Below are 19,639 nucleotides of genomic sequence, written 5' to 3'. Positions count from 1 at the left end.
TGTTTCCCTTGTATTAAAGATATAAAAAATTCATTACAAGTATAAAATATATTGAAAAACATAAACATATACTGCAGCGAATTGTTAAGTCAACAATTGTTTGTGTTCAATAACTGAACTGCAATGAATTATTGACTCAAGAATACCTTGTTATTCTGGCTTATTTACAAAAATAATGTATAGATAACAGCAAACACATAGAAATTACAGAATGTTAGTGTAAATATATATTGTTATCCAAGTCATATATCCACAAACAATAATGCTGTTGACGATCTATCTTATATGAGAAGCAAAAACCAAAAGACGGCATGGAATGCTGTTTTAGCTTTTGAGAAGTACCATCATAATATATAGATAAACCTCTGCATCCTTACCAAGTCTTTAATTCTTTGAATCTTTTCACTTCCTTTCGGTTGTTACTCCAACTGCAACATTGCTTACCTGAAGATGGCCGTCAAATTTCTATTTGTATTAATGAAATTCTGTTCGCTGCAAAATGCTTTCAATAACAACAAACTGAATTTAAATTATATTACCAGATTCCCACTCTCGTCCAACGTCATTGGATTTTCCACGATTACTGTTTGTGCATGAAATGGAGGCTGCATGCATCATCAGGCCAGAATCAGATAACAATAGGCTGTGTTTATTCAAACTCAAACACTCTTTGAATTCCATGTGATCCAAAATTACTAAGGTTTATTGTAGCTCTATTTCGATGTGATCTAACAATAGATTAATGTAAAATTCAGTGAACCTGTTGAGAAGGTGGTTGTGAAGATGAGGTATTTAAAGGAACACGCTGCACAGAAGGGGCCACTCTTGTACTCCCAGCCTGAAATCAGTAAAAATTATTTGATGCAAAAATACAGGAAAATGTGAAAGCCACATTAAAACCTAAAATAATAAAAAGGGCATGGCCTCTACCCAGATATACAAGTCTAATAAGGTATTATAAAATATGGCATTAACTCAAGAGACAACAAATTGATGCTGTATGCCATTTTAATGTTTATTAGTATGATAATCTTATTTAAACAAACAATCACAGATGGTAAAGTTAACCAATTGTGAAAAGCATTAAACTAGAATGAGATAAAATCATTAACAAATCCAGTCTTATCTTGGATTTTCGTAAGTTAAATCTTAAATGGAACCTATGAATGTCATATTTGTTTCAATACTCACCCACAATTTGTCTGCAAAATCTTTGATATTTTCTAGAAGCCTTCTAAGACTGCATTGCTTCTAGGATTGCAAACATGTTTAGCAGTTAAAATAGGTTTTAGTACTATTTATTCATTTAGCCTTAGAGTTATGGTTTGGTGTAAACAATGAGGATTTATCCTATATATTAACTATTGACCGAGATTGTTTTGTTTCAGAATTTAATTGGGAGTGAAGTTCCCATGGAGCAACATTCGTAGTATGGAGTTAATATGGAGTTCCAGTTGCACAAGTGGCCGAAGATGAAGAAACAATTTGAGATTAGAAACATGCAAAAGAAAAAGGAGATACCCAGAGGAAAGAATATAAAACCGAAACAACAAAATCAATCTGTAGAAGATGCTATGGCACATAAACAGAGGGTTTCCACCCTCTGGGAGCATTGGAGGTTCAAGGCAGAAGATAATTAGTCTTCTGAGGTAGATGATGCTGAGGTGGAATACCATGAGTGATGTATCAATTGCACAAATACAATCACATCAAAGAAAATGATGAAGAAAATATATTTCAGTTCATAACAGAGTCGATTTAATGAGTTCTGTGGTAAATGTCTCGAAGATGGTTTCATATAACAGAAACCCAGTTTGTCCAAAGAAGTCAACTTCTTTCTGGTGGAATTAACATTATTAATCAATTTCTTTCTGATGGAAGATTAATCATTATTAATCTTCATGAGCCAACATCATATACGACTGTAGATCAAATATCATTTGTGTTCTTATCATCAAACTGCTTACGCAATGAACCTAAATGATGAAATCATAACAATAATTGAAGTCATTGACAGAAAAAGAATAAAGGAAAAAGAACATACCCCAGTTGCGTTGAGAAACTGACAAACAGCACATTTTACTGATGGAGCACCAGATGGATACATTAAAGTGGCAAAGCAGCCCCCACAAGTAATATGAGCCATTTGGTTGGCTGGAAAAGAGGACAGAATACAATCAGCAATTTCATCACTTAGCTGTAATAAGATACTGCACATTCCACTCAGAAGTTCCTATATATCATATAATATCTCAATACAGATTAAACTGAATTATTAAATTTGAGAAAATAAAACCTTCCATTGCAAGATTGATAGTATGGCAGCATGAGCAATGCACGCTTGTAGCACCACGTACGTACATAAGCAGAGTATGGCAACCACCACAAATCAACTGGGCCATTTCTGTCCCTGAATGTAGCAAATGGTTATTAAAAAACAACCTTATTGCAAATTGCCTCCAAGAAAGTCCAAATGCATACTACAAAATGCATAGCAGAAATGCACTTAAAGAGAATACAGATACTGGCTTGAAGAGGTTAAGAATTCATATAAAAGCCTGTGGTAGCATAAAACATCAAATCAACACAGACAATAGGTTTTAATTCTGATGAGCACTCCACATAATAAAAATTCCTCAAATGTTAACATTTTTTCTTTTCAAGCATATATATATATATATATATATATATATATATATATATATATATCACATACAGAGATCATTGAATACATGGAATGAATTTACAGGGATTCAGATTCTATGCTAACAAAATTAATTGTGATTTGTGAATGAGCAAATGAGTGAATGAGAGAGGGATAGAAAGGCATACTAATGTCTTTTAAGAGGCCAAAATGGCCTATAAACCAAACAAGAGATCACAAAAGATAGGTAGATAGATAGATATATTGATTTTATTTATCATCTTCGAAGGTCAAATATGACCTATGAGACCAAAAATATTACATTTTCACATAGTACATGTGCAAGTGATTCATGTCTCTTAATGTTCAAGAACTTTACTGATGAATGTCGCAATCAAGAGTGGACATTGTGACTATGATCAAAGGCAGAGCATTGTTACTCGGATTCCCGAACTTGTTTAGGGCAAAGTGTACATAGTCGATTATTCTCATCAGTTTTACTCCACTGCCTTGTTGCACACCATAATGAGTGTGAGCCACATTGCATGAAAGCAATGGTTCGAATGGCAGACAATGGGATGGGCTCTAGCATGTATTGACGTGTGCGGTTTCACCTTTCATAAAGAACATGGTTCTGTAGTTGGGTACAACATATGTAGTATAATGTGTGAAGTGTGAGCCTCCATATTTTTCCCATGTCATGATACATTGGTATTGCAAAAAGGCCTCATTCATAGAGGAATCTATTAATGCATCATGAAGCATGTGTGTTGCATCCCAATACCCAAACCATTTTTCCAAATCTTGCATCAAACCAAAAAGGCCTCATTCATACAGGAATCTATTAAAGCATCATGAAACAAGTGTGTTGCATCCCATTTTCCAAACCATTTTCCCAAATCTTACATCCAACCAAAACACAAACTTTTGCTTTATGAAGCGCTCTCCTATTTTCCAAACAAATTTTTTTCATATTTTGCATCCAACAAGAAAACAAACTTTTGCTTTTATGAAGCAAGTGTTGCATCCCATCTTCCAAACCATTTTTCTATATCTTGCATCCAACAAGAACACACACTTTTGCTTTAATTTGTCTATTTGTTTTGTTCGCTTAATTCCCATGCGATTTCAAGAAGTGAATGTGAGGAACTTTTTTGAACCTTAAGCAACCACCCTTTCTATTGCCATGATCTCAATGGGAAGTTGTCCCGTCTCAAGGATGTTGTATATGTTTGTTTCTTGACTTGGTGAAACTCTGCAAGAAAATGTTTTTGGACATTTCAAACTTTCCAAGTGGACTTCGGGATGTTATTGCCCCGTACTTCCACCCAATAGAGAAGTACTGGTGTCACCAAAGTGTTGAAAAGGTGCTAAGGTAAATCCTTATCAAACCATTTTTTTTAAGCCACATTTGTTTCTTAAAAGACATTTGAGCCTTGACCAATTATGTGCTTGGTTGAAAAACATTTGTTTGTATGTGAGAAAATGACTTTCTTGAAAGCTTCTCATTTACCTTTTGTTGACATATTTCGGTAGTGATGTGTGTGAACACACTTAGGACAATGCTGTGTGAACACACTTAGGATAGTGATGTGTGTGAACACACTTAGGACAATGATGTGTGTGAACACACTTAGGACAACAAGGGCGTTTTTTCCCTCTTTAGGAAGGTTTTTCCCCTTGTCTATATATACTCTCATAACCCTAACCCTAAACCCTAAACCCTAAACCCTAAACCCTAAACCCCTCTTTGGTATGATGCACCATGTATTAGTAGCAAAGGGGTTGTGGAATGTGGTTTAAGGGGCTGAAAAACGTCCTGTTGTTGAGAACACAAATGCTGATGGTACTGATTCTGTCGAGGATGTTGATCATCCTGCTCATGCCCATGCTACAGTTTCTGTTGTACCAACTGCAGAGCAACTTCGTTGGGATGGCAGAGATGCTCAGGCACATGCTTTGATAGCTTTGTCTGTGAAACGTGCCATTATTCCCCATATTCGCTCTTGCAAGATAGCAAAGGATGCTTGGGATACTCTTTCCACTTTGTACCAAGCAAGAAATGAGGCTCGTGTTGCTTATCTCTGAAAACAATTGGATAGCGAGCACATGAATGAAGGGGATATTCTATGGACAGTTTTCTTACAAAAATCAAAGATTTCAAGGAACAATTAATTTCTGCTGATGAAATGATACCAGATAGTTCACTTGTGCAAACCGTTCTAAATGGTCTTCCTGATTCATATCAGAGTTTTGCTTCTACTCTTCGTTTAATGATGAAAGGTAATCCCAATGCCTTATCATTCGAGGAGCTAATCTCTGTTTTGTTACAGGAAGATCAGTCTAGGCAAAACAGGTCTATTATGCGTGTTACAGATCAAGCTTTCCTAGCTAGTCAGAAGGGCAAAGGTAAATGGAACTCTTTTGCTAGCAAGCAAAGATTTGTTAATAATTCACAAGTGAATGAAAAAAAACGAGAGCAGAAACAAATATTGTTTTGCAAATAGTGTAAAGGAATTGATCATATTATGAAGAACTGTCCAAAATTGGCTGCAAAAGAGGCAAAGAAAAAGGAGGCAGGACTTGTTATTGCAGAAGTCTCTGCATCAAAAACAGAGTCTGCAAATCTTGTGCAGAATGAAGAATGGGTATTTACTATTGTTTGCAGTTTTAACCCATCTTCACTTGAACGATTTATGTCTGTTGTACAATCAGATGTTTGGTACTTCGACAATGGGGCAACCAAACATATTACCTCGCAGCGCAATTTCTTAACTTCATTGGAGCCTACCCCTACAGAGAATATTGTCACATGCGCCAACAACTCACTTTATCCAGTTATGGGTGTTGGTAAGATCAGAATATGATGCTATTATGAAGACTGGTACATGATCTTTATGTGACTTGCCTCCTGGCAAGAAGGCTATTGGCTCTAAGTGGGTATATAAGCTAAAGCGTGAACCTGATGGAACAATTGACAGGTATAAGGCTAGGCTTGTTGCGAAAGGTTATCCCAAGAAAAAGGCATTGATTTTGATGAGACCTTTGTGCCCACCTGCCGTATGACTATTGTTCGTAGCATCTGTGCAATTACAGCTCATCGTGGTTGGAATGTACATCAGTTGGACATTAAAACAGCATTTCTAAATGGTGATCTTCATGAGGAAGTGTATGTATCCCAGCCGCGTGGTTTTGTGCAAAAAGGGCATGAACACAAAGTGTGCAGGTTGAGAAAGGCATTATATGGCTTGAAGCAAGCACCACGTTCTTGGTATGAAAAGATACATACTTATTTGATTGAATTTGGGTTTGAGAATAGTCAAACTGAAAGCACCTTATATGTTAAGCGTGCTGATGATGTATTTCTGATCATGGTTGTGTATGTCGATGATATGTTGCTCACTAGTCCCAATGAGAAGCCTATTGCTGACTTTAAGGCTGATTTGCATGCCTCTTTTGAGATGTCAGATTTGGGGCATTTGCATCATTATTTGGGCATTCAATTTATGCAAGTTGATGGTGGAATAGCTTTGTGTCAACCGAAATACATTGTCACATTATTGCAGCGTTTTGGCCTTGAAGATTGTAAACCTATTGCCACTCCCATGGAGACAGGTTTTGCGTTTGAGCCTTCATGATGCTGGAGATGCATTCGATGCTGTTCTCTATCAGCAAGCCGTTGGATGCTTGATTTACTTATGCATAACCCGACCTGATATTCAGTTTGCTGTCTCTCAGATGAGCAGGTTTATGCATTGCCCAAGAGTTAAGCATTGGCAGGTAGTTAAGCACATCTTTCGCTACTTGAGTGGTACTGTTAAGAATCAAGCTCAACTTGTGTGAACATGTGTTCATGAAGAAAAGGACGATGTGTGAAAAAGTGTGTGAGCACACTTTATTGTAATCCGTGTAGTTGTCGAGTATGTGAGAGCACACTTTATTGTAATCCATGTAGTTGTCGAGTGTTAGTGTGGTCAAAGAATATTACATATTCTTATGACAAAATCGTACTCAAGTGGATATTTGGTTAGATTCCACCAACACATTTAATAGGGCAGTCCCTTGAGGACTTGTATATAAAACCCCCTTTGGCCATTTAGTTTAGTTGATGATCTTTAGTTAATTAATATAGCTCTCTTCAGTGCATAAGCTGTCATCCCCCTATTGTGTATTTTCTTATTATTTTCTGGTTATTCTCTCTGATTTCTTCTCTTGCTTATTCACCCACTCTCACACAAACACACTACGCTTCTGAATACTCAACTCTACTAGAGTTAGATTCTTTACATGGTATCAGAGCGTGAGGGTTAGAGATCCTTCACTGAGCTCTACCATTGAAACTGTGTGAGCAGCTAGAGACGCTGTTTCAAACCAGCTATCATCGGTGTAATGTTGCACGGCAAGAGGCTTACATTAACAGGAGCATACGAATCAAGCTAAATCAGAGAGATGAATGCACAAATGGGTAGCGCATTTCCAACAGAGAAGTTGGCCAGGCACAACTACGCATCTTGGGAATATAAGATGCAACAGTACTTAGTTGGGCAAGGTTATTGGAGTTATATTGAGGGAGCTCAGGAAACAGCCCCCGATATTACAAGTCCCAACTACCCCACATGGCAGCAAGGCGCCAGTAGGGTAATGTATTGTTTGGCAACATGTGTGCAAGATCACATGTATATTCGAGATGCGAAAGCCCCAACAGAAGCGTGGAAAAACTTGAAGAAGATTTTCGCGGCTTCAACCACAGCGAGAAAACTTCAACTCCAGCAGGAGTTGAACAATATTCAGCAAGGGGATATGTCCGTGACGGACTATACCCTCCGGATCAAAGACTTATGCGATTCACTTGGCTCCATCAATGTCACAGTTGATGATGACGAGATGGTGCATATCTGTCTTGGCAGCCTTGCACAAAAATATGGCACAACAAGGGAGAACCATACACGGTCGAAAAGCACAGCATCTGATGGGCAGATGCTATATACACATGATGATCTCAGTCGAGGTCACGGTCGTGGTCGTGGAAATCGGGGGAGGAATGGCCAAGGAAAAGGTGGACGAGGTCCACAACAGTTTAATTCCAGGCAGCAAGAAAAGGTCGAAACAGCCGAGGGAATTCCGGTAGAAAGGGGAGCTTCCACCAGCCTGCATCAACCAGGCACAACCAGCAAACCGAGTGCTGGTATTGTGGAAAGCCTGGCCACATTGAAGCCGAGTGTCGGAAGAAGAAGAATGACTCAGCTGCCTCATCCCGGAAGCAAACAAACTATGCTGTGATGGCTGACATAAAAAACAAGGGGCCGATGTTTGTTATGCGACACAGGGCGAATAGCATGATAACAAGTGTTTCCCATCCTGATGATGTCTGGTTCATGGGCTCAGGTGCCTCAAATCACATGACAAGTCATCAAGAATGGTTCATGAATTTGAGGAAACCCGAGAGACTCGGCGTGGTGGAGACTGCTGATGACTCCACACACATGATTGAGCACATTGGAGATCTGGCACTTAACAATCACGACAACAAGGGCTACATGAAGGACGTACTGCATGTCCCGACAATCACAAAGAATTTGGTCTCGGTTGGCCAAATTGTCGAGCAAGGAATGCAAGTACGATTCAACTAGGAAGGTTGCTTCATTGAGCATAAGGGCCATCTCATTACTCATGCAAGAAGAGAAGGTCGCATGTTTATTCTTGATGCGACCAAGGTGAACACAACAATGTATGCAAAGGGACTCAAGGTTGAGTCTGATATTGAGTTGTGGCACAAAAGGATTGGCCATGTAAACCTCGGTAAACTCCAATCAATGCAAACAAAAGGGGCTGTGCAGGGCTTGCCACAATTTACTTCGAAACATCCTGATAATGTATGTGAGGCGTGTCAACTAGGCAAGCAACACAGGCATCCATTCCTAAGCGAAAGAAATGTGAGTAAAGGCTTGCTGGACGTCATCCACTCAGATGTATGAGGCCCAGTTCAAACAATGACAATCGGTGGGTGTAGGTACTTCGTTACCTTCATTGACGACTATTCGCGGCATACTTGGATATGCCCGATGAAGTCGAAAAGTGAGGTCTTCTCCCACTTTCTCAAGTTAAAGAATCGTGTGGAAAATGAGATGAATTGCAAGATTCGATGCTTATGGTCTGATGGTGGCCAAGAATACTTCTCAACCGAGTTCAAAGCCTTTCAAGAAGAGAAGGGGATTCGCCGGGAATTCTCTTGCCGGTACACACCACAACAAAACAGTGTTGCTGAGCGGAAGAATCGTACAATTCTTGAGATGGCCCGCGCCATGCTGCAGGAGAAGAACATGCCCAAGATTTATTGGGCAGAGGCAGCAGTTACGGCTTTGTATCTCATCAATAGGTGCACGACCGAGGGTGTCCATGACATCACCCCTCACAAGAAGTATTTTGGGACAAAGCCAAACCTTTTGCACTTGAAGTATTAAATGGTCATGACCATAACATGAAGGTTTTTGGCAGCATTGCATTTGTGCATGTCCCCGATGAGAAGCGGAGAAAGCTTGACCCAAAATCGGAGAAGATGATCCTTGTCGGTTACTCACTTGAGCAAAAGGGTTATAAGTGTTTTAACCCCATCACTCGATAGTCACGAGTAAGCCGAGATGTGGTATTTGATGAGGTGACATCATGGTATGGCCCAACATCAGTGACCCCCACCGTGCTCAAAACAAGCAGATCTGGAGCAGATTCTGAGAGTGAAGAAGAAGAGATGCTAACGACCATTATGGGTGGAGAACCAGCAGAGAGTCTGCCCACACTCCACCTGACTAGACCTGAGGTGTCATCCAGCAATCAGAGTCTTGCACAGCATGAAGAAACCTCTGATGTGCTGTCACCTTGGTGTTACACCCTTAGAAAGAAGAAAAAGGGCAAGATGCCTGAGCAAGAGGCCAAAGACATGACATCTGGTGAAGACTCAGATCATTTACCTCAATCGGTCCACAGCAAGTATGAAATGAAGAAGGCCCCGGAGGTGACCAAAGGAAAACTCCATCAATCGAACCGACAAAAGAACCCGATAGTTAGGTTTGGGTACAATGAGTACATGGCCCACCACTATGCATTCATGATGAAGGTCGCAGCAGACCAAGAACTCGAGACTTACAAAGAAGCTGCCCAAGATCCCCGGTGGATCGAGGCAATGAGGGAGGAGATGCGCGCGTTGTTTGACAACGATACTTGGGATTTAGTCCCATCCTTTGAAATCAAGAAAAAGCCAATTGGTTGCCGCTGGGTGTTCAAGATAAAGTATAATACGGATGGCAAGGTCAATCGGTTCAAGGCTCGTCTAGTCGCCAAAGGGTATGCTCAAACCCATGGCATAGACTATGAGGAAACATTTGCCCCAGTGGCAAAAATGACCACCATGAGGACGGTAATTGCACTCGCAGCAGAGAAAGGATGGCACTTGCATCAAATGGATGTGAAGAACGCATTCCTCCAAGGTGAGCTCGAGGAGGAAGTTTACATGATGCAACCACCTGGCTTCGAATCAAACAAACATCCACATGCAGTTTGCCGATTGAAGAAGCCGCTCTATGGACTGAAGCAAGCCCCAAGAGCATGGCATTCAAAGATCACATCATATCTTCACGACATTGGGTTCCGGATGTCAAAATCTAATAACTCGTTGTATGTTCAGGACAATCCCAAAAGCCCCATCTTCTTAATCTTGTATGTCGATGACCTTGTCATCGGTGGAGAAAGCCTCACCGAGATACAAAAGATTAAAAAGCTACGTTTACAAAAGTTCGAGATGAAGGATCTGAATGACTTACATTATTTTCTCGGCATCGAGGTCATTCAAACTCCAGAAGGGTTCCTACTCTCACAAGTCGATTAGATGTGCCGGCCTTACTTTGCCGATGCCGGTCTCACTCTTCCTCTTGTATCGTGCTGATTCTCCATGTTTTCCTTCCTCTTTGTACTTTTACTCTCCCCCAAGCTCAGCATATCGAGTGGTCTAAGGCCTAGATCCACTGAGAATTGCCGTAGCTTGTCGAGAACTAGTGGCTTAGTGAAAATATCAGCCACTTGCATGTTGGTGCCAACGTATTGGAGGTCAATGTCACCGGCCAATATGCGCTCACGGATATAATGATACTGCACCTCGATGTGCTTAGTCCGGGCGTGAAACACCGGATTCTTTGCAAGCTGGATGCTGCTGAGATTATCGCAGTGGATTAGCATTGGCTTGTTCACCAATTTGTTGAAGTCTTTCGGCAATCTTTTAAGCCATACAGCTTCGCAAGCAGTTACAACTACGGCCCTATACTCCGCCTCAGTGCTCAATAGAGCGACTGTTGGTTGTTTCTTGTTGCTCCAAGAGCCTGCTCCACTACCGAGTGAAAACATAAATCCCAAAGTGGATCGTCTATCAGATGCATTGCCTACCCAATCAACATCCGTGAAGCCTTCGAGTTGAAGTGGTGTTCCATGCTTATCAAAGATACCATAATTAAGTGTTCCACTAATATAACGTAGCACTCGCTTAGCAAAATCCATGTGAGTGTCGCGGGGGGTTGCCATGAACTGGCTAAGAACCCCGACCGGATAGCACTTGCTTAGCAAAATCCATGTGAGTGTCGCGAGGGGTTGCCATGAACTGGCTAAGAACCCCGACCGGATAGCTCAGGTCTGGTCGGGTGATAGTTAAGTAGATAAGACTCCCAATTATTTGGCGATACTTTGTCGGCTCACAGAATTTTCTAGAATCTGCTGTTAGCTGCATATTTCGATCAAGGGGTATCGAGATGGACTTACACTCGGTCATTCCGAACTTGTAGAGCAAGTTCAACACAGTGCCGTTGTGAGAGTAGGAACCCTTTTGGAGTTTGAATGCCCTCGATGCCGAGAAAATAATGTAAGTCATTCAGATCCTTCATCTCGAACTTTTGTAAAAGCAGCTTTTTAATCTTTTGTATCTCGGTGAGGCTTTCTCCACCGATGACAAGGTCATCGACATACAAGATTAAGAAGATGGGGCTTTTGGGATTGTCCTGAACATACAATGAGTTATTAGATTTTGACATCCGAAACCCAATGTCGTGAAGATATGATGTGATCTTTGAATGCCATGCTCTTGGGGCTTGCTTCAGTCCATAGAATGGCTTCTTCAATCGGCAAACTGCATGTGGATTTCCGAAAAGCCTTTGACATTGTGCCACGTGCTCAGGTTATACAGCAGCCAGAAGCCCTGGGTGTTCCTATAGATATGCAATGGGGAATCTATACACTCTACGAATCTATGTCAGGAAAAGTGCGGTCTTCTAAGGGCTTGTCAGAGGCGGTGGCTAGCACAATTGTGTGAAGCAAGGATGCCCACTATCCCCCCCACTCTTCGGTCTCTATATAGATGAGGTATCACAGTACATAGAGAGATTTGGGGGTTCCGGAGCACACCTAGCAGGTATAGCTATACAAATATTACTATATGCCGATGATATTGTGTTGATTTCTGACTCTCCGGAGGGACTACAAAGACATCTAAATGCCTTAAAACTATTTTGTACGGACAAAGGTTTATCAATCAACATGAATAAAACTAAAGTGATGGTGTTTAACACCACCCAAGCATGGCTAACAAGATGAGAACCAGAATTCTTCTTGGGAGAGGAAAAGGTGGAATACACACGCTCCTACACATACCTAGGAGTAACATTTACAGGACCTAGGTTCTCCTTACAAAAGGCCGCTTGTGCCCGACTTTCTCGTGCATATGCAGCTCTTGGTGCTCTCAAGAGACAATGTGCACATTTGCAATTCCAAGAGCCACGGACTAAGCTATGGTTATTTGATACACTTGTCACACCAACTCTTCTCTATGGAGTAGAGACATGGGAACCGAGTCTTAACAAGGCAAATCATTGGAAAGATTTAGAGAGACCTTTAGTGTCAATGATTGCTCGCATGATAAGGAGCAAAGCATCGGTGCCCCACGATATAATCCGGGTAGAGATGGGAGCAGCACCTATAATAACTGAGGCGTTGTTCCGATCAATGACATTTATCCAACGTCTTTGGGAGCTCCGTAAACGAAGGTACCCAAGGTTGGCACTTATGTCATCAAAACAACTGGCTGAAAATGGAGACACTCATTGTTGGTATGCTGAAATGCAACAATGGTTCAAGTCACATGGCATGAGTATAAATGCACTACCCCCGTTCCAATATAACTTGGACTGTCCCCATCTAAATATGACCAAAGTGGAAAAGAATAGAGTGATCCGAACTGATATTATTATCTTGGAAAACAAGATAACATGGATCAGCCCCAAAATACCACTTGGTACAAAGATGGCCCACTATAAGACACACTTCTTACATACATCGGAGGATGGATTTGTCATCAGGCCACCTTATATGGACATACATCTATGCTATGCATTGCATAGTGTGATAGGGCAGCTGCGAACTTCATCACATCAGCTATAGATTGAGGTAGGCAGATATACACGACTACCTCTAGAAGAGAGAATTTGCCAATTGTGCCATCAAGGAGTGGAATCTGAAGAACACTATGTTTGTGATTGTAGTGTCTTTTATGAAATCAGAGAGAGATACCATTGCCTCTTTAAACAAGGCTTTGGCCCACTACGCAAGGTAATGGAATATGAGGACCAACGATGCCTAGGACTTTTCTTGCTAGAGCTCAAGAGACATCGGGAAAAGTTGTTGAAGAATACAACCACACAAGCTCATCCACAAATCACAACTTTCTTTAGCCCCATCACTCCTAATGCTAGAAGTCAACCCCGGGATACACAAATGGGCTTTAGACCAGGACATAACAAAGGGGTTACAATTGATCGGGCAATGGCAATTTGCCGTGCACGTAGGCCTCGACCCCATGGACCACGACCTCGACACCCTTGTCATCGACAGATAAAAGCCATTATCTCCCACCATCGTAGGTGCTTCCCTCGCTTCGGAGACATTTCCATTCTGTATCGACCTATACTATAATATAGAAGAAGAAAGCTACAATATACCTAACTTGAGGATCTCACATGTGCCAAAAACCAGATTCCCTCATTTCTTTTCTTTTCATGTTATTTACTTTTATATTTTCTGTGTAATATTTATTTGATTTTGATTTATTCTCCAATACGAGACAACACTTAAGATGTAATCTCTTATTTGGTCTTATAGACCATTTTGGCCTCTTAAAAGACATTAATATATCTTTCTTTTCTTTTCTTTCTTTCTCTCTCTTTTCTCCTCCCCTACTATTCTCTTTTATACTATTCTTTAGACGTGGAAGATGTGAATTGGCTCCATAGGTCACAACTCCCTATTTGGCCATCTTTTCTTCGTTGGGCACATACTTAACCCTATTAAAGAGGTTAAAGATGTGCCCAAAGACAAACAATAACTGAATTCTAAGAGAGAGAGAGAGAGATGGAATAAAGACGCATAATTAAAAAATCATATCAATAAATCATGCAAAAAATGATGAATATATTCAAGCATGAAAATTACTAGACTACGCTAGAGAAGTTCCAAAAATATATCTGCAAATCACAATATGTACAAGTATATGCATGTATACAAGGGTCAGCCCTAGGGATATGCCTATTAAGAATTGAAATACTAATTATAAAGCAATGAACATTTAGATTAGGAAAAGAATGGTTTAAGGGTGTTTAACCACACCAACTGTCCCTGAAAGAAGGATAGAGATGAACATAAAATATAATCAGTGTCCCATACCTCTAAACATTACCTTATGTTATACCTTGGATATTGAGACCAAAAGATCTTGATCAATATGGAAAGTTATTTCCACAAATATGTAATAGCAATGGAATGTTTATTGCAAATGGTGTATCTTTGTGGAATGACACCAATGATTTTACATGTTGGAAAATAACGGAAATAGTGTGATTGAAACTATGTACTCTGAAATCAGATAATGGAACTTACGTATCAACCTAAAATGTGTGGAAGAATTTGAGTATATGAAATAAATCATAGTGCAAGACAGCCATATTTGTGTAAACTTAAAGAGAGCACATATGTACACCATAATGGTTGAGGATGTGCTACAAAAGAAAAAGTTTTAAAATGGCACAACGCTAGAATGCAAACAAGAAGATTTCATGAAAACCATTTCTGCATGCGCAAAGAATTGTTTTTCAGTTAAGCATATATGCCTTACAATAGTTCAAATGGATCTTGCTCAAGGAAAAACTGGTATGGTAAGTAATGCCACGATGCTCAAAAGTACCTTATGACTTTAAATATAGGTAAATATGAGAAAAACCACCGAAGGTTTCTACATGCATACAAAAGACTTATTCAAAGATAAAAGAAGAATATGGGAAGATAATCGAAGTATTCTCCATACCCAAGAGAACGCAAATGCATGTAGAAACTTTTGGAGAAATCTCATGGGAAAATGTGTTCAGAATTTTATGCTAATTTAACTGTCATGGACTTGTATACATATCCATTGTAAGATCTTATAGAAACAATCAACTGCTAGAAAGATTATGTGTTATAGTTCTCTTTCAGACAAAGAGGAAACATATATTTATTATCAGAAAGTATAGGAGCAATCAAATGCTATCAAGATTATCTACATTGTAAGATGTCCAAAAGCTTATGAATGTATTGGAAAAAAATTGTAAGCATTAGTAAGTTGAGAGTCAATGGCCCAAAAACAAAGGTAATGCTTGTGTAGACTCAAAATATGGATAAAATATGCACTATTTACAATAATGAGCCACTAGAAACTGTATAAAGCTTCAAATATATTGGGCTTGAAGTTCCCTTTAACCATCAATGGAATGAATGTGCAACCACAGCTTAAAAGCAAGAAATAGGGTTTACTACAAATTGGAGGACATATCTCATGGTAGAGAAATTAATGTTAGCTTTGCATGAAATACTTTTTGACACATTGGTAACACCAAAGCTTCTCTATGGGATTGAAGTATGGGGTGGTAGCATCCCCAAGTCTACGTGGAAGGAGTTTGAAAATGTCTAAACACACTTTCTTATGAAGTTTCTTCAAGTCAGGCCAAAATGCCACAAATGTTCCTGCATGAGATCGTGGCATAGAAAAGGTCATCGCTTCAGGATCAAAACAAATCCTCACATCAACTTCCTAAGATTGCGTGGGAAGCAAATAAAAAGATTTGAAATACACACAAAAGAAACATGTTGGGTTCTAAAAGGATGGAAGATATGAAGAAATCGTTTGGAAAATGGGATGCATCACATTTGCTTCATGATACACCAATAGATTCTTCTCTCCCATATGATTACACAATCTTCTTCCTTTTGAAGTTCCTCCAACTCATCTAGCAACCATAAATGGGAAGACAAACAAACACTACATATGCACATGTTAATCATATTCTTGAGATAGCTAATCATTGAGTTCCAAGTTTATTTTGATGAGCCATATATACATAATACAGTTGAATAGGATTTAAATATCATGGATGTCAGGAAGATTTTGTGATAGCATATAATTGAATCAGGGAATTTTGTGCTAAGAGTCCTCGTAAGTAAATGAGGGAATTGCACACAATTCTTTAAGCAGTGGCACTTAGTGAATTAAGGAGATTATAGCAGTGTATTGGCATAATCAATCACTCCAAAGTTACCAGCTGCAGATATGCATTCAAGGAGGTAAAATTATAATTGATTAAGTCTTAATTACCATGAACCTCACATACCTGGAGGAGGAACAGCTGTTACTGTGCTACAAAGCGCACATCGAACATTTGCCGCTCCTTGGGGATAAACAAGAAGAGTTCTGCAGCCATTGCAAACTACCTGACCTTGAGAACCTGTCATAAGCAAGCTGGTCTCAGTGACAATCAACCCGCCCCCAATGAACATGCATGAAAAATATCACCATGAGGACAAGATCTAGAGACCAAAGTACATTCTTCAATGATCGAGCACAGCAAATACATGATATATGGAATATGGCATCATTGTTCATAAGCATAGCTTTCAGTGGAGTAGGTTTACGATTATCACTCACAAGGCATAGCTTTCATTGAAAGCTATCCAAGGACATTTTAGAATGATTTGCTACAAGGTTAGGCATATGCAGCAAAAAGCATACCACAGAAGTATTATTGATCACCAGTCCTAGTTCCAATGAGACTTTCCATAGAAGGCTTCATGATTGTGAGGTATAATCATAATTCATAAAGCATAGCTTAGAAGGCATCATCATTATTCACAAGTTTGAAAGAAATGTTCATTTTTACAGAAGGTTTTTTGTACAGTCTAACAAGCATCATTCACAGCATGTGATACAACACTATCAGACAAACATTTTCAGATCCAAAGGTTTAATATTTGCTTATAAGACATGTCTGATGAAATGCTTAGACTTTACAATCATCATTCAGAATTAAGCATAGATACTGCAGAACATTTGTCAGAGTTCAAATTAAGCATAGATACTGGAGAACATTTGTCAGAGTTCAAATGTTTCCAATGCAATATCATCATCACAAATCAATGCTTTAGGAAAGAAAAACACTGTTCACGGAAGGTTTAATGCATTCAAGGTATTACTGATTAGCTTTCAGAGAAACGTTTTTCTAATAGAACATTTCAGGATTATGAGGGTTTACCATCATAGTTCATATTAAGCAATCACTTTCAGACACATGTCTCCAGAGAAAGTTTAATTATTAAAACAAGGTATCATCACTAGCGACAAGGTATAGGTTTCATTGACACGTTTCAGAGAAAGTTGGGAATGCTTACAAGATATACTTATCCTCGTAAATGTCTTGGCATATATTAACATTGCTTACAATTTATCATTGATTGTTCACACGGCATTATTACATCCACATGAGAAATGATTTTTTTTTATAAGTTTTTGATTGCTGAGAAAGTATAGTTATCATCATTGTTCACAAGGCATTCTTTACATCCACAAAAGAAATGATTGATGTCTTTCACATGGCATCATTGTTCATCACAAGGCACTCATTATCTCCACAAAAAAACGTTTTCTTCAGAAAAGATTTTTTGATTGCTTACGAGGATTCATTACCATCGTTAATCACAAGGAATTTCTTATATCGAAACAAATCCTTTTTTCGCAGAGGTTTTTATAGTTTCTTACAGATATCATATGTCATCATTAAAGATTCCAAGGCATTCATTATATCCACCGAAAAAACATTAACTTGAAAGAAATTTCTTTAATTTCTTGGCAGGTATTGTGAAGGCATTCCACACATCGACAGAAGCAATTTTTTCTTTCTTTCACAGAAATTTCCACAATGGCTTACAAGGTATCATATATAACTTCGTTAAACACATGGAAATAATTGTATCAACAGAAGAAAGAAAACATTTTCGTTGGACGAGTTTCTTGTAATTGATCACAAGATATCCTTATCGTCGTTAATCACAAGACTTCGTTAGATTATAATTAAAGAAACGTTTTCTCAGAGAATGAGTTTGATGCTTACCTGATGAAGAAGGAGGAGGATTTGCTGATGCTGCTGCAGAAATTTGAGGAGGATGAGGATGAGGATGAAGATGAGGAGGGGAATACTGGGGAACAGGCATTGAATCAGATCAGAAGATGATGATGATGAAGATGAAGATGAAGATGAAGACGAAGACGGCAACAAACGGACGAGAAGAAGATGAATCAGAAAGAATGAAGAAGTAAGTCTGAGAGGATATGTGGTTGCTTATCGATGTAGCTCCGAAGTAGAGCGATGGATGATGAGACGAAAGGAAATGGAAAATGAGAGAGAGAGAGAGAGAGAGAGAGAGAGAGAGAGAGAGAGGAAACTTGGGTTTGCCTTTTCGGATTTGACAAATTTGTTTTGCGTTTTCCTCCTAATATGTACATACATATGTAATACATATGTATAAATATTCTTCTGTTATTTTTTCTATAGCTTATAAGTTATTATTATTCTACCGCAGCTTTCCCAACAATTGCGAGAAACAAGAAGAAGCAAACCCACCACAAATGTATGTACGTATGTATGTTATGTGTTTTACGTGTGCACACACGGCGAACATTTAGTCAGACATCCATTCCTTCCTTGCTTGCTTTAGATGCAAGGGCGCTGTCCTTCCTTCCTTCGGCATCCAAACCGAATCCAAACTTTTTTCTAGCATCTCTTCCATAGAGGCAGGCAGGCCATCGACTCCCACGTGGCCCACATAGAAACACAAAAGTTGATGTTTGAATCAATTGATCACACTAGGCTCCGAACGCATCTCGACCCCAACTTCTACTTCTCCACCGGTCCCACACTTTTCTTGTGGCCCAAAGATTGTTTTTACAAATTACAAATCGGCATGGACTTTTGTCTCATTATTCGCTTTCAAAATGACAATCTGCGCCATTTTTTTAAAAGGGATTGTTTTCATTATAAGCTTCCCCTTCCCCTTCCTCTTTCTCCATTTCTCCCCATAAAACTTTAAATTAACATAGAAAATATTTCTATACCACACTTTCCATCGGAAGTGCCTCCCTCACTTCCAAGATTTCTCCATTCTTGATTGATCTATGCTACATAACTTTCAAAGACAAAAATTACAATCTATCTTACTTGAGAATCTTACATGAATAGATAGATAACGAGATTCTTCAATAGCATTTATTTTTATTTACCATTTTTACTTAGTTACGTTTTATTTTTGTTTGTTGTTCTCAAATACAAGACAATAGTTTCAAATATAATCTCTTCTTTGGCTCATAACCCATTTCTCTCTTTCTCTCTTTTTTTATAAAGTATACAATTATGTTAATTGCATGTAGCAATCGACAATGGTTCGGTTCGGTTCGAGACGGTGAAACTCAAAACGTTTAGACCTGAACGGTTTAAAAAAATTGAAACCTAACCCGAACTGAACCGAACCATAAAACCATTTAAACCCTAATCCCTAATCCCAAACCGAACCATTACAAAAAATTTAGAGCTCAAACCAAATGGTTTTAGAGAC

At 39.1% G+C, this 19,639-nt stretch overlaps 1 protein-coding gene across 1 annotated transcript; it reads right to left on the bottom strand.

Annotated features, from left to right (window-relative positions):
* Positions 1-22: 22 nt before the first annotated feature.
* LOC147861993 (protein LOL2-like) lies at positions 23-18,480 on the bottom strand. Its single transcript, XM_087321980.1, has 7 exons — positions 18,142-18,480; positions 16,369-16,482; positions 2,297-2,410; positions 2,045-2,154; positions 761-838; positions 540-605; positions 23-444 (listed from the first exon to the last, which is right to left on the bottom strand). The coding sequence occupies exons 1-7, from the start codon at positions 18,239-18,241 to the stop codon at positions 403-405; spliced, it is 624 nt and encodes a 207-aa protein (XP_087178106.1). The 5' UTR covers positions 18,242-18,480; the 3' UTR covers positions 23-402.
* Positions 18,481-19,639: the final 1,159 nt, after the last annotated feature.

The sequence above is a fragment of the Azolla caroliniana genome, unplaced genomic scaffold (genome assembly GCF_043228905.1).
Source record: "Azolla caroliniana isolate FFs.n. ecotype wild unplaced genomic scaffold, voAzoCaro1.0.p SCAF_7, whole genome shotgun sequence".
NCBI lineage: Eukaryota > Viridiplantae > Streptophyta > Polypodiopsida > Salviniales > Salviniaceae > Azolla > Azolla caroliniana.
The sequence above is the reverse complement of the archived record's forward strand: the minus strand, read 5'-3'. Positions and strand labels throughout refer to the sequence as shown.

Bases quoted from the DNA above. Each gene is read 5' to 3' on its own strand.
- LOC147861993 (XM_087321980.1), bottom strand. From the start codon at position 18,241: ATGCCTGTTCCCCAGTATTCCCCTCCTCATCTTCATCCTCATCCTCAT. The intron at 2,155-2,296 runs GTTTTATTTTCT...CCTCTTTTCCAG, and splicing joins TATCAATCTTGCAATGGAAG to CCAACCAAATGGCTCATATT. The intron at 445-539 runs GTAATATAATTT...GGCCATCTTCAG, and splicing joins TGGACGAGAGTGGGAATCTG to GTAAGCAATGTTGCAGTTGG.